Raw genomic sequence first — 16,040 nt, forward strand, 5'->3', positions numbered from 1 at the left:
TATATATGTACACGTGCCCCGTTGACACATTTACCCTATATTCTCGTCACCATATACATAAGTCTGTGTCAACATTGGACCACCCCATCTTAATTTTCTCCTTAATAAACACGAAAAATCACAAAAATTTCCTCGTGTCAAAATTGTGATTTATCACATGCCACACCCCTCTCCCTGAAATAATCACAGCAGGCATAAGAACACAGAGACGTGAAATCGCAGTAATTCGTGACATCTGTTTACAAGTTAATAATATCGGCGCTATAAAATAATTTATCCCGTACATTGGGGGTAAAAAAAAACCAGAGAGAGAGTCCTATGCAAATGCCCGGAACCCTTTTAGGAAGGGACATTTGTTTCGAATGACCCCCGGAGAACAATACGGAGTCTCCGTTCGCACCCCTTCATTTTTAATGTGGTGTCAAATAGGGCCTATACGATAAATCATTGAAATAAATTAATAAATAAAAAGAGAAGAGGATTTCTTCTTGTTTTTACGTTTTATACACTGTAATCGTTTTTTTTTTTGTTATTTTCAGAGGTGAACGCAGGATGACATAAGCCGGGGGCGACGTGCATTAACGAACATATCCACACTGGTCATAAAACCGTTAATTGTTTTAAAGTACTTAACAATAAATAATATAATTAATATTATGTGTAAAAATAGTGATTTATGTGTTATGGGTTATTAAATAAATGTGTAGGTTGGACAGTGAATAATGCAGTTTATTATTTATCTAAGAAAATTAATGGGCGTACTTAGGTTGAACCTTTGCAACGATTTAAATGCCTGCTTCTTTGATATTTAAACTTAAAGGTCAAAATATCTCCCACGGGTGGAAAGTTTATAAATTTCATTAAATTTTTCTCAACAATAAGTTCCACACTTTTAATAAAAAATGTCAAAATGCTGGTCACCTGTGAGTGCAAAAAGCATTGACAGTTTCCCTCTTTTAGTAGAAAAATAGTCAATTTTTAATGGCACATATCTCAAAAACGTTTCAACAAAGTATGGCTTGTGACATATCAAGATTCTCAAAATTTCACGTAAAATCAAAAAACGCAATAATGTACGGGGTGTTCGATTTGAAAGAACAAGATAAAGATCGAAAAAACGTCTTAGACAACAGGGGCATCCTAAAGAAAAATCTTACACTGCTCCTCTTGTGCTGTCACTATAATCTAATTTAAACCTAAAAGAAATTGTTGCTATAAAAAGGTCTCTTAACTAAAATGAATTGGCCTCTCAATCCGGAATTAACCCTCATAATTTCCCGTGAAAGAAACGACTCGATAAATCCTCCTAACGAATTCCGGCGTTACAGTAAACACTTTTAAACCGCCCCTAAGAGTTCAAAGGAGGTACAGACAAAAAGCCGTTTCCGAAATGGCGTTATTTTTAGTTAATTATCTCCGTTCGATTTGAAATGTTTTGACTTTTTCCTCTAGAGATTACCGTCATGTAAACGTTTCGAACTAATGGTTCACACGGAAACGTTCGAACGATAATCATAATTTTTAACTGGATTTTATCTTTTTTCCCGAAGGACGCCTGTTAAAATTCCGCATTAGAAATCGGAATGGGTTAATGTAAATTATCCGTGGAAATTGGGAACTGTTTTATAGACCGTAGGTCATTTTATCTGTGAAGTCATAATTTAGGGTAAACGTGACACATGGCGGCAATTTCACCGATTTCGGGTAAAGGGTGGATAATAAAAGGGCTTTGTATCCTTTTGGGACTCTTTTATTTTTATTAAAGGGTTGATTTTTATCGGATAACTGTGGATAATTTCATATAAGGTTATTAAACCTGATTTTGATAAGGGATAGAAGTACTCTGTTGGTAGAATAAATTACAAGATCGCGGCCATTCAGCATTTTAAAATTTGTAACTGTCAAAAAATCAGTAGTGTCAACTGTCAATTTAATGCTGTTGTCAGCTGTCACTTCTACGAGCGGCTAAACGTAGCATTGGGTTGCGGTATTGCCAGCCCTGCAAAACGTGTCGTTTTATAAGATTTTAAAGACAAAAACTAACAGGTTTTCTACCATTATTGCCAACTGTCATTATGCACTTATTTGTCACTTTTGTTGGGCATAGTAATCCAGTTAACAAATTCGAATTTTATTGGTTCGCCTGCTTAGAAAAATTCATATTAGGCTATTAAACCTGCTTTTTTGACAAGGAATAAAAACAATCTGTTGGTATAATAAAAGAATTATTACAAGATCGCGGCCATCCAACTATTTAAAATTTGTAACTGTTAAAATATCAGTAATGTCAACTGTCAATTTATTACTATTGTCAGCTGTCACTTCCACGGGCGGCTAAACGTTTATATTCCGGTGTTGCCAGCCCTGCAAAATGTACCGTCTAAGATTTCCGGTTTTATTAGTTTGCATAAAGAGAGCGAAGCATAACTATTAAATAAAATTTTAAGCTTTTAAAATTAAAACCATAGAGGCAAGAAACTAAAAACTCTGCTAATATTACTGTCAATAATGTCAACTGTCATTCTGCGATTAATTGTCACTTATTGCCATACCAGTTTTGGGTTCCAGTATTGCCAATCCTGTAAAGCAAATCGTTAAAGATTTCTGATTCTATTGGTTCTCCTGCTTAGAAAAACCCTAATTTTTGCCAAGGGATAAAACACTCTGTTGATGTAATAAAAGAATTATTACAAGATGGCGCTTATCCAGCGTTTTAAAATGTGTAGCTTACAAAATATCCATAATGTTAACTGTCAGTGCAATGTCCGTCTGCTGTCAGCTGTCTCATCCACGAACGATTAAACGTAGCATTGGGTTCCGGTGTTGTCAACACTCCAAAACGTAGCGTTCAAAATGTCTGGTTTTATTGGTTTGCTTGCTAAGAAAAAGAGAGAGAAGGGTAGCTGTTAAATAAAAGTTTAGGATTAAAACCATTTAAAGATAAAAGCTTTTCTTCTTTAAAAACAAATTTTCTAACATTGTCAACAATGTCAACTGTCATTCTGCACAAACCAATTTTGTTCGCTATAGTATAATATTGGGTTCCAGTATTGCCAATCCTGCAAGACGAATCATTAAAGATTTTTGATTTTATTAGTTCGTCTGGTTCGAAAAAGAGAGGGAAGGGTAAGTTATATAAGGATATTAGCTTCTTCTATTAGATCTTAGCTTTTTTAACAACTGATAAAAACACTTTATTGGTATAATAAAAGAATTATTACAAGAGCGTGCTCATCCTAAACTTTTAAATTTGTAACTGTCAAAATATTGGTAAAATCAACTGTCAGTTCAATGTCTGCCTAGTTTTTGGTTCCAGTGTTGCCAATCCTGCAAAGCAAACCGTTAATGATTTCTGATTTTATTGGTTCTCCTGCCTAGAAAAAAAAACTGATTTTTGACAAGGGTTAAAAACACTTTATTGGTATAAGTTTTTTAAATTAACACCACAAAGGCAAAAACCTAACAGCTCTACTAACATTAGTGTCAACAATGCCAACTGTCATTCTGCACTTAATTGTCACTTATTATCCATAGTAGTGTTAGGTTGCAGTGTTGCCAATCCTACAAAATAAACCGTTAAAGATTTCTAATTTTATTGGTTCTCCTGCTTAGAAAAACTTATAAAAGGCTATTAAACCTGATTTTTGACAAGCATTAAAAACATTTTATCGGTAGAATAAAAGAATTATTACAAGATATAATCCAGGACTTTATAATGTGTAACTGTCAAAATATCAGTAAAATCAATTGTCAGTTCAATGTCTTCCTGTTGTCAGCTGTCACAATCACGAGCGACTAAATGTAGCATGAAGCTCCGGTGTTGCCAACCCTGCTAAGCGAAGCTTTCTCTTCTTATCGGATTGCTTGCTTACAAAAAAGAGAGCGAAGCATTAAATAAAATTATAAGAGCAAGAAACTATCAGTTCTACTGTCATTCTGCACTAAAGTAATATTGGGTTCCAGCGTTGGCATATGCACTGCAAGTCAAACACTCTTCGACCTAAAGAGGTATCAACCATTTAAGTGCAATTATGTTTTTAGTTATATTTTAGCGATAGATAGTCAGACTAGACAGATTGATTAATTTTTGGAAAAAAAATATCTAAAAAAGCCTTTAAATTAAATATATTTTTTTTTAAATATGGTTTGATATCTATAAGAAAAAATAAATAGTTTTTCTTCGGTTTCAACTGCCTGGAAGAAAAACATTAATTTAATAATTACAAGCGGTTAAAGGTAAAACTTGTGTTCAACTGCCTGGAAGAAAAATCTTGTTTTTTTTAATTCCAGACAGTTAAAACTCAAGTTACATTCAATTTTTCTTCTATCTGAAGGACATAACTACTTGAATAAAATTAAAAAAAAATATATGAGAAGGCAAGTTAAAGAAGAAAGGCAGTATTTCCCTTTTCAACTGCCTGGAAGAAAAATATTGATTTTTGAAAGTCAAAGTGTCTTTTAAAATTCATTTTTTTTAAATAAAATTTCAGCTTGTTAGTAACGAAGTAAGCATATAATTAAACAAATATTCATCAGTGTGTTAAGTTATTGACGTGTTAAAATCGCTGTGGGCAATAAATCATGCCAATATTAAAATTTAAACAGGCATACAACCCCCCCTGAACGAAAATAATTATCAAAGTAAAAATTATGCAAATGGCAATTTTAAATGGGAAATTAACGCGTCACGCCCGATCGCCTTATCTTGATCGACGCGACAAGTGTAGTACAATTTGCATATTGAAACGTTGCAGCTGTATGTAGCAGGATCAGGGGGATGCATATACAGTTAGTTTAATTTCTGCCCTATTGATAAATAAAATTTTTAGGTTATAGTAAACCTTTTTTCCAATACATGTAGCGAATGTTTAACATCGGACTATCTGGGGGGCCCTTCAAAACCCTTCGGGCTTCACAGTTAAACATTTCCATTGTATTTGTTACAACATCATTAAAGTTGGCGTGATTTTTCCGAGACATTAAACCGGACACAATGCGAGAAAAGGGTTGCTGCGCCTTTTTTGTTAAACGGCCCTTATTTTAAAATCAGCGGGGCGGAAGAATGGGCGGCCGGGTGTGAAAAATTTGATTATTTTTCTCTCTCTTTTAGTTCTTTTTTTTCATAAGGATGCGTGAACATAATATACGGCCATGAGAAATCTGGTTAGTTTCATCCTAAGTTGATAGGTATATTTGTTACATCCAATTTAGATAAGTTTGATATGTCCGACTTTTATAATATGACATTCAAAATTGACCCAAAAGCGACTTATTTTATTACCTCTAAGGGCTCTTATCATGTACTAAAGACTTCTATAAATAATAAATCCTAGAAAATTACGTAGGATATTTTTACGTTGGTAAACGTGAGGTTGGTAATCAACTGTGCTTGTGAACGACCAATGTTTGGTCAATGAGATGTGGCAATAATGTATTTATTTAAGTTTTTGCTTTTATTATTAGGAAAAAAACGTAAATTAATAAACAAACTAATTCTTGAAAAACCCCGCCCAAATCTGGTAAAAAAATATAAAATAATTTTATTTTAGCCAATGAGAGACAAGTTATTTTGTTTCTTACAGGCACTCCTGGATTAAATGCTTCAATTTTATGACCGAAAGGATATTAGTCATTTTTTTTTAAAGACTAAAAGAGTCTTTAGAGTAATCTATAATCAATAACTGCAAAATGTTGACTTTCGGAACCCAAGATATTGACGTGCCAATAAAAAACAATTTATTTTGTTTCTTACAGGCACTCGTGAAATAAAAATTTTAATATCATGATTTTTTGCAAATGGATTCTAGTATTTTTTTCAAAAAAAGTCTTTAGAGTAGTTCATAAATCAATAATTTCAAAATTTTTACTACTAGGAACCCAATATATTTACTTGCCAATAAGAGAGATATTATTTTGCTTCTTACAGGCATTCCTGGAATAAAAATTCCAATATCTTGACTTTTTGTACACGGATTTTAGTGATTTTCTCAAAAAGTACTAAAAAGTCTTCAGAGTAATATAAAAATTAATAATTGCAAAAATGTAACTATTAGAACCCAAGTTATTACCCTTTCAAGAAGAGACAAATTACTTTGTTTCTTACAGGCACTCCTCGAATAAAAATTCCAATTTTTTGACTTTTAGTCAATGGACTTTAGTAATTTCTTTTGAAAAGACTTAAACAGTCTTTATAGTAATCCATAAATCAATAACTACAAAAATTTGACTGTTGGAACCTAAGTTATTGACAATGCCAAAAAGTGACAAATTATTTTGTTTCTTACAGGCACTCCTAAAATAAAAATTCTAATTTATTGACCTTTAGTGAATGGATTTTAGTAATTTCTTTTGAAAAGACTAAAACAGTCTTCATAGTAATCTATAAATCAATAATTCTGATCAGAACCCAAGTTATTGACATGCCAAGAAGAGACAAGTTATTTTGTTTCTTACAGGCACTCGTGGAATAAAAATTCCAATATCTTGACTTTTTGTAAGCCGGTTTTAGTAATTTTTTCAAAAAATACTAAAAAAGTCTTAAGAGTAGTAAACAAATTAATAATTGCAAAAATTTGACTATTAGAACCCAAGTTATTGACATGCCAAAAAGAGACAAGTTATTTTGTTTCTTAGAGGCATTCCTGGAATAAAATTTCCAATATCTTGACTTTTTGTAAACCGGTTTTAGTAATTTTCTCAAAAAGTACTAAAAAGTCTTCAGAGTAATATAAAAATTAATAATTGCAAAAATGTGACTATTAGAACCCAAGTTATTACCCTTTCAAGAAGAGACAAATTATTTTGTTTCTTACAGGCACTCCTTGAATAAAAATTCTTATTTATTGTCTTTTAGTAAATGGATTTTAGTTTTTTTTTTGAAAAGGTTTAAAGAGAAATTGTTATAATCCATAAATCAACTATTGCATAATTTTGACTATTACAACTGAAGTTATTGATGTGCCAATAAGAGACAAGTTACTTTGTTTCCCAAGAGCATTCCAGGAATAAAAAATACAATTTCTTGATTTCTAGTAATTGAATTTTAGTAATTTCTTTTGGAAATATTAAAAGAGTCTTCAGAGTAATCCATTAATCAATAACCGTAAAATTTTGACTATCAGAACCCAAGATATTGACGTGCCAATAAAAGACAATTTATTTTGTTTCTTACAGGCACTCGTGGAATAAAAATTCCAATATCTTGACTTTTTGTAAACCGGTTTTAGTATTTTTTTCAAAAAATACTAAAAAAGTCTTTAGAGTAGTAAACAAATTAATAATTGCAAAAATTTGACTATTAGAACCCAAGTTATTGACATGCCAAAAAGAGACAAGTTACTTTGTTTTTTACAGGCATTCCTGGAATAACTCCAATATCTTGACTTTTTGTAAACGAGTTTTAGTAATTTTTCCAAAAAGTACTAAAAAGTCTTTAGAGTAATATGAAAATTAATAATTGCAAAAATGTGACTATTAGAACCCAAGTTATTACCCTTTCAAGAAGACACAATTAATTTTGTTTCTTACAGGCACTCCTGGAATAAAAATTCTAATTCATTGACTTTTAGTAAATGGATTTTAGTAATTTTTTTTGAAAAGACTTAAACAGTCTTTATAGTAATCTATAAATCAATAAATACAAAAATTTGACTATTAAAACCCAAGTTATTGACTTGCCAAGAAGCGACAAGTTATTTTGTTTCTTACAGGCACTCTTAAAATAAAAATTCTAATTTATTGACTTTTCGTGAATGGATTTTAGTAATTTCTTTTGAAAAGACTAAAACAGTCTTCATAGTAATTTATAAATCAATAATTACAACAATTTGACCATTAGAACCCAAGGTATTGACTTGCCAAGAGGCGACAAGTTATTTTGTTTCTTACAAGCACTCCTGGAATAAAAATTCTAATTCATTGACTTTTAGTAAATGGATTTTAGTCATTTTCTTAAAAGAGGCTAAAAAAGTCTTTAGAGTAGTCCATAAATCAATAATTTAAAAATGTGTACTAGTGGGACCGAAGATACTCACTTGGCAATAAAAGACAAATTATTCTGCTTCTTACAGACACTCCTGGAATAAAAATTTCAATTTCTTGACTTTTAGTAGATGGATTTTAGTTATTTCTTTTAAAAAGGCTAAAAGAGAAGACAAAGTAATCCATAAATCAACTATTACATAATTTTGACTATTACAACTGAAGTTATTGATGTGCCAATAAGAGACAAGTTATTTTGTTTCTTACAGGCATTCCTATAATAAAAATTCCAATATCTTGACTTTTTGTAAACGGATTTTAGTAATTTTCTCAAAAAGTACTAAAAAGTCTTCAGAGTAATATAAAAATTAATAATTGCAAAAATGTGACTATTAGAACCCAAGTTATTACCCTTTCAAGAAGACACAATTAATTTTGTTTCTTACAGGCACTCCTGTAATAAAAATTCTAATTCATTGACTTTTGGTAAATAGATTTAAGTAATTTTTTTTGAAAAGACTTAAACAGTCTTTATAGTAATCTATAAATCAATAAATACAAAAATTTGACTATTAAAACCCAAGTTATTGACTTGCCAAGAAGCGACAAGTTATTTTGTTTCTTACAGGCACTCTAAAAATAAAAATTCTAATTTATTGACTTTTCGTGAATGGATTTTAGTAATTTCTTTTGAAAAGACTAAAACAGTCTTCATAGTAATCTATAAATCAATAATTACAACAATTTGACCATTAGAACCCAAGGTATTGACTTGCCAATAAGCGACAAGTTATTTTGTTTCCTACAGACACTCCTGGAATAAAAATTCTAATTCATTGACTTTTAGTAAATGGATTTTAGTCATTTTCTTAAAAAAGTCTTTAGAGTAGTCCATAAATCAATAATTTAAAAATTTGTAGTAGTGGGACCGAAGATATTCACTTGGCAATAAAAGACAAATTATTCTGCTTCTTACAGACACTCCTGGAATAAAAATTCCAATTTCTTGACTTTTAGTAGATGGATTTTAGTTATTTCTTTTAAAAAGGCTAAAAGAGAAGTTAAAGTAATCCATAAATCAACTATTACATAATTTTGACTATTACAACTGAAGTTATTGATGTGCCAAAAAGAGACAAGTTATTTTGTTTCTTACAGGCATTCCTAGAATAAAAATTCCAATATCTTGACTTTTTGTAAACGGATTTTAGTAATTTTCTCAAAAAGTACTAAAAAGTCTTCAGAGTAATATAAAAATTAATAATTGCAAAAATGTGACTATTAGAACCCAAGTTATTACCCTTTCAAGAAGACACAATTTATTTTGTTTCTTACAGGCACTCCTGTAATAAAAATTCTAATTCATTGACTTTTGGTAAATAGATTTAAGTCAATTTCTTTTGACAAGACTGAAACAGTCTTCACAGTAATCCATAAATCAATAAATATAAAAATTTGACTATTAGAACCCAAGTTATTGACATGCCAAGAAGAGACAAGTTATTTTGTTTCTTACAGACACTCCTGGAATAAAGGTTCCAATTTTTTTACTTTTAGTAAATGGATTTTAGTTTTTTTTTTGAAAAGGTTTAAAGAGAAATTGTTATAATCCATAAATCAACTATTGCATAATTTTGACTATTACAACTGAAGTTATTGATGTACCAATAAGAGACAAGTTACTTTGTTGCCCATGAGCATTCCTGGAATTAAAAAAAAAATTCTTGACTTCTAGTAAATGTATTTTAATTATTATTTTTTAAAAAGTCTAAAAGTGTCTTCACAAGTCTTTAAAACGTCTTCAGTAGTTCACAAATCAGTAAGTGCAAAATTTTGACTATTAGAACTATAAGATATTAACGTGCCAATAAGTGACAAAATCTTAGGCACTCCTGAAATGAAAATTCCAATTTATTGACTTTTAGTTAACGGATTTTAATAATTTCTTTTGGAAAGACAAATAGAGTCTTCAGAGTAGTCCATAAATCAATCACTACAAAAATTTAACTACTAGAACCCGATTTATCGAAGTGCCAATAAAAGACAAGTTATTTTGTTTCTTACTGGCACTCGTGGAATAAAAATTCCAATTTCTTGACTTTTAGCGAATGGATTTTAGTCATTTATTTGGAAGAGTTAAAACAGTCTTCAGTATAGTATATAAATCAATAGATGCAAAAATTTGACTATTAGAACCCAAGTTATTGACGTGCCAATGAGAGGCAAGTTGTTTTATTTCTTATACAGGCATTCTTGGAGAAAAACTCTTTAAATGCTACTACTCATTTGGTTTAAATAATTTTTTTTCGCATATATGAAAAATACATTTTTGACGATTGTTTCTTTAATTTCAAATAAAAAATGACTTATAAGTTGATTTTGACATACCGAACGTCAAAAATGAAACGGGTAATATACAAAGGGTCTTCCAGAACTCGTGTACCAATATTTCTACGTGAATCCTCTCGAAATATACAATTTTGTTTTTTTTCAACATTGAAAACAATTTATTAATTTACCAAACCAAAAGTTTTTCGACAAGCGCGACCGCAAAACTTAACCGAAACGCGCGCACTTTCTCTAAACAAACAGTTTTATTTATTGATTTTTCATTTTTTACGAAAAATAATTGCGAAACTTAACGTGCCGCTTAACAGCTTGCGGTTTCGTATAGAAGATAATAACTGAATTTTTTCCTTTAAAAAATACTTGTCAAGGTCTTAAAAAATCATTGATTTCCTTGTTTAAAACTGGAAAATCCAAAGGGTGAAAAGACCCTCTGTATATGAGAGAGAGTCGCACGTATTTTATTCACGCCCGATTAAAAGAGACCCAGTTCGCCCCTCATCATGATCATCATCAGTTTCATGGAAAAAAGCGGGTATCGAAGGCGAGGACTGGTAATCCGTTATTTATTAAAAAAAAAAAGAACAGGCCCAGAACCTATTTAGCGGCAATGATACATCAATTTTGAGAAAAATAAAAAGTGATCGATTGGTAACGCACACTTGATTTATATCAAAGGATTAGTGAGGGGGAGAGTGACGTGATGATGGGTCATTTATTCAGGACCGAACTTTTATTATTTTTTTATACAAAGCACCGAAAATTTTCAGCCTCTCAAAAATATTTTAAAAATCCCTCAGGACCAAAAGTCTTCTAATTTTTGAAATAAATTGTTTATTTGTTAATAGAAATCTACAAACTCTTTCAAAAACTTTCATGAGTGTTTCGTATAGTTTTTTAGTTCTTCTAATGTTACAATAATTGGTGTATCATATCATAGAAATGTCATGATTTGTCATGATCCTTTCCAAAAATATTAAAAACAGATTTTTCTGAATCATGAATTACATTTTTTCTGTATCGTTGAAAGTAGCAACACATAGGGAGCATGAAAAGTAGAAAGATTATAATTATTGGCTGAGATAGCTCCATTGCTCTCCTCAGAAAAAAAAAACAAGTAGACCCGAACATCATCGGCATAATAATGATTTTTACAAAAGATAAATCCATCTGGTCCTGTCTGCATTTAGTATTTAATCATTAGTTTGAACCCACTAAGACTACTAATAAACATAAAAAAGATAAATTTCCCTATAATTCAATTCAATTCAATTCAAGATGTCTTTATTCAGGTATTAACCTATGAAGGCGAAGATTAGCTAAAGCTACTCTTTAATAATTCATAAAAGTGCAAGTTAAAGTTGGATTTAGTATTTAGTTGGTGTTACGCGATCGTTATTATCGGGAATTAGTGTCTTAGTGAATTTAGGTATAATTAGTGATTTCAATATAAAAAGGCCTTTAATATATGAAGACCACAGGGGAAAAACGATCCAAGTCCAAAATTGTAAAATTTTTGATTATTTTTTATACCCTTTCCCTGGTACTTTAACGTGCCATAAAATATTCTTCAGAATACCGATCGTAGTCCACTGAAATCAGCGATATAAGTTTGGTACACTTTGGAATGACGATCCAAGTCCGCCCGAACTCGACAAAGAACGGTCGAAGTCCACAATGTGTCCGCTTAAATCTTTTAAGATTCGTTAGAATTGTAGTCGTTATTGTTGTATCGTCCTAAGAGGTTGTTGGCGTTGTGTATTGTTTGTTTTGCTATCTTGAAATGTCGGAAGAAGGTAATAGTAGTGACAGTGATATACATTTAAGTGTTTTGAGAAACAGTAAAAAAAGAGAGTTGGACGTGTAAGTGATGCACCAAATTTTTGAGAAATCATACTTATGAGACGGGTAATACATGTGGCTGCAAAAGATTTCGTTGTTTTGAGGTTATATCTGATAAAAAAAGACGAAAAATTATTCAAAACTTTAATAGCTTAGAAAATAGAAATAGTCAAAACAGCCATTTATGCGGATTAATCGGGATTAAGAATGTTAGTAGAAGAAGACCTAGACAAAACAAGAACACAGCAAGGCTTAGAGATAACTCGTATACGTTTAAAGTAAGAATTAAACTAGATTGCGAGGGCGGCATGATGGAAGAAATTGAGGTATGTCAAAAAGCTTTTATATCGTTACACGGGATTACCAATCGCCGTATTATGACTATAAAAGACTACCTAAAGAAAGGCGGTTATTGTTTTGCTGATATGAGGGGGAAACATCAGAATCGCCCTCACCGATTGAGCTCTCAGTTATCAGTTAATCAAAAATGTGCGTAACGACATAAAATCTTTTAAAAGTAGGAAATACTAGAAAGCGACACGCTAAAATACAGTCCAGAAAAAATGAGTCACTTGAAGCTATAACCATGGACTTTTCCAAAAATCTTCCTACACCCAACATGATGATCACTACCAATGATGTATACTACAAAAGGCAATTGACCTTTGTCAGTTTTAATATTCATAAGCTCTCAACCAATAAGGCTGTTTTTTATACATACCCTGAAACTATTGCCAGAAAGGTGCTGATGAAGTCGCGTCTTTATTACATGATTTTTGCCATAATATTCTAAGACAAACTGTTAGATGTTAGGAAATATTTTGCGACTCATGCGCAGGCCAAAATAAGAATTACACCATTATACGCCTCTTACATTATATGGTCGATAAAGAAGGTAGGTTTGATAAAATCAAAATTATATTTCCAATTCGGGGGCACTCGTACTTAGAGTGCGATAAAGACTTTGCTCTCATCAAACAGAAAACAAGAGTTGAAGTTCCATCCCAATAGGTCGAGGTTTTTAAAAGTGCTAGGGTTAAACCAATGCCATTTAATGTTATTGAGTGTACTACAGATATTTTCCATGCATGGACAAAATTTTTAACCCCTCAATATAAAAAAACCTGTTCATTTTCAACAAGGCCAATAAAAGAACTAATAATAATCCATCAACATCCACGAACAATTCAAATGCGAGAAAGTTACAATGGAGCTATGTCAAGTTTTGTTCTAATACCCCCAAGGCCAGGCATAGCGGCTGCAACACCGGACAAACTTTACAATGGCCTCATTCCTATTCCCAAATTGAAGTCTGATGAATGACCAACTGCACGAACTTAAGAAGTTTGTAGATGAAACGTCACAAATCTACTACACTAATTTTCTTATCCTGCTAATAATAGCACTGTAGATGATGCAGATATGGTAAGTGACAGCGATGAAGTTATATTTTCTACTAACAATAAGGTCATTTCTTTTTCAGCAAAAGTAACTATCAATACCAATGTCTATTATAATGTCCGTGCCAAACATGACGCGCTACTTCGGAATGAAGGTAAGCTACAACGGTCAAATATTAAGGTCCTTAGTAATGTTGTATTCTTGTTATAGCGGCGTTCAAACCTAATTCTTGTGGACTTGGATCGTTTCTCGGTACACCAAAGAGAAGGAATCTTTTCATTTTTTTTTCCAAAATTCTGTTTATTCTTTTATGATTTTTAGTAGTCCCTAAGTATTGCCCATGTTAATGACTTCTAATAAAAAAATAGTACAAAACGATTTATTTTTTATTGTTTTGCATGGTCTTCAAACTTTCAAATTCGTTTTTCTCAAAAATATAAAAATGTGACTTATATCGTTCTTCCCCTGTAGTTTTCATATGTGTATGTGTGTAGTGTGCAAAATAGTCATAAATTCAAGAAGGATTTCCGGATTTGAAACGGGTTTTCTTGGATTACCTACGGGATTTAACTTTTTTTCATCGGTGAGTCAATAGTTTAAACAGACTTTTTCGTTTAGACTGTGACATACCGATATTTTAATTTTTAGTGGGTAAAGCCTGAAAATACCCTTCTGAAGTCACAGTCTAAGCAGGGTGCCGCCCAAATTTATCCAAATAATTTTTTTTTTAATATTCTGATGCGTTCATATTGTGACCTGACAAAAATCAAAAAAAAAAATTCAGTTGCAGTACGTAAGCCTAAGTTGCATGCTGTTCAAGTTTATTTAAATTTTTTTTCTTCAGTTTAATACCTACATGGTGAAAGTAAAGAGTTTTTCAAAAATTTGAATTTGTAGTGGGTTAAAATTAAAAATACTTTTATGTCACTGTCTAAGTTGCATGCCGGTTAAGATAATCCAAAATTATTTTTTTTTCGACATTCTGATGCATTTAGATTGTGATAGGTAGGTATATCAAGAGTGAAAAACACAGTTTTCACATAAATTACGTATTAATGCGACGATTACCCTTGTCATATACATATCCCATGCTGTAAAAAAAAATCTCAACTTTTTATAGATTTTTTTGTAGCTTTACTGTTTCAATTTAAAAAAAAATTACATAACTGACAACTAATTTCAGTGACAGTTGACAGTATATAATCACTATTGCTAACTACTATTATAATCTTACTTAAAAAAAAACTTACTAACTAAGGAACTAACATGATTATTCTTGATGTAATAAAAACCTATGGAAAATAAAACACTCCTTCATTCGCCGTGTTACAGAACATACGTCTTAACTCCGAAGTTGAATGCGAGATTTGAAAGGGCTAATGGAACCCTAGGGAGCAAAACATCCGGGATTATAGCAATATTAAGTCCATTCATAAAAGGCGTCTCATATCGCAGCCGTAGGATTCAGTTGTCACTGACACTATAGACTTATTATCGAGGGCGACACCTCTATGTATATAGTTTAATCCTTAAATTGTATGTTTGCAGTTTGGAATTAACGCCCCAATTGAAAGGAGATAGAAATGCTGAATTTATACACGTTCAAGGAGGCACAAACCACTAGTGCTACCATGATAAGGCAACGACTTTGACAGGTCAGTTGAATGTTCAAACAAAGCTGTCAATCTCGCACACATACACACACTCCCTGTCAGTAATCAAAACAAAAAGCTCCGCTAATACTATGATATTAGTTTTCTGTTCAATCAATCAATACCCAATAATAGCCATTATTAGACATTACAAAGGGTTCAAAGCCTAAAACCCCCCCATTCGTAAACTCTAATGTAATGTTATACACCCGCGCTTCAAACAATGACAGGCCCAATTAACTTTAGTAAACACAATATGCCGTGTCTGTACGGTAGTATTATAGTTTAAAAGAAAATTGCAGGTACTTTTACGTTGAGTGCGCTTTAATGGGGGAACTAAATGAATTGTGTTTAGGTCTGCGTGACATTTAAAACTAGAGAGTCGGTTGTCATTTTTGCACAGAATTTTACACAATATAACAACGTGTCAATGATTTAATTTTTACAACAATTAAGGCCTATACTGGCAAATACAGAATATTTGTATAGTTGTATGCCGAACAAATTTGTCATTATTGTTTGAAGATATTGTGACAACACTGAAATTTATTCGTTACTTAGCAAAATCGCGGTACAGCTTGCTGTTCGTAAGCCTTATTTGTCAACTTGTTATTCTTTATAAATAATTTGAGAGAGGAAGCTCAGAATCACTTCCAAGTGCTTGGACTCTAATTTTTCAAGTACTCTCAAATTTCTTCCAGGCAATTGAAGTAATTCTGATTAAAATGAATTTTTCCAAATCCTCCTGAGTAGGTGTGAGTGCCTGGAATATTCTTCTAAAGCACTTCCAAGCAGTTGGAGAAATTACCTCCGATTGAC

The 16,040-nt window shown here is 31.7% G+C and overlaps 1 protein-coding gene across 1 annotated transcript in view; it reads left to right on the plus strand.

Annotated features, from left to right (window-relative positions):
• LOC126743974 (protein big brother-like) overlaps window positions 1–698 on the plus strand; it is an 80,267-nt gene extending 79,569 nt beyond the window's left edge. The window contains exon 5 of the mRNA XM_050451269.1: window positions 540–698. Within this exon, the coding sequence (XP_050307226.1) occupies window positions 540–561 (22 nt within the window). The 3' untranslated portion in view covers window positions 562–698. The remainder of the gene's footprint in view (window positions 1–539) is intronic.
• Window positions 699–16,040: the final 15,342 nt, after the last annotated feature.

The sequence above is a fragment of the Anthonomus grandis genome, chromosome 13, assembly GCF_022605725.1.
Source record: "Anthonomus grandis grandis chromosome 13, icAntGran1.3, whole genome shotgun sequence".
NCBI lineage: Eukaryota > Metazoa > Arthropoda > Insecta > Coleoptera > Curculionidae > Anthonomus > Anthonomus grandis.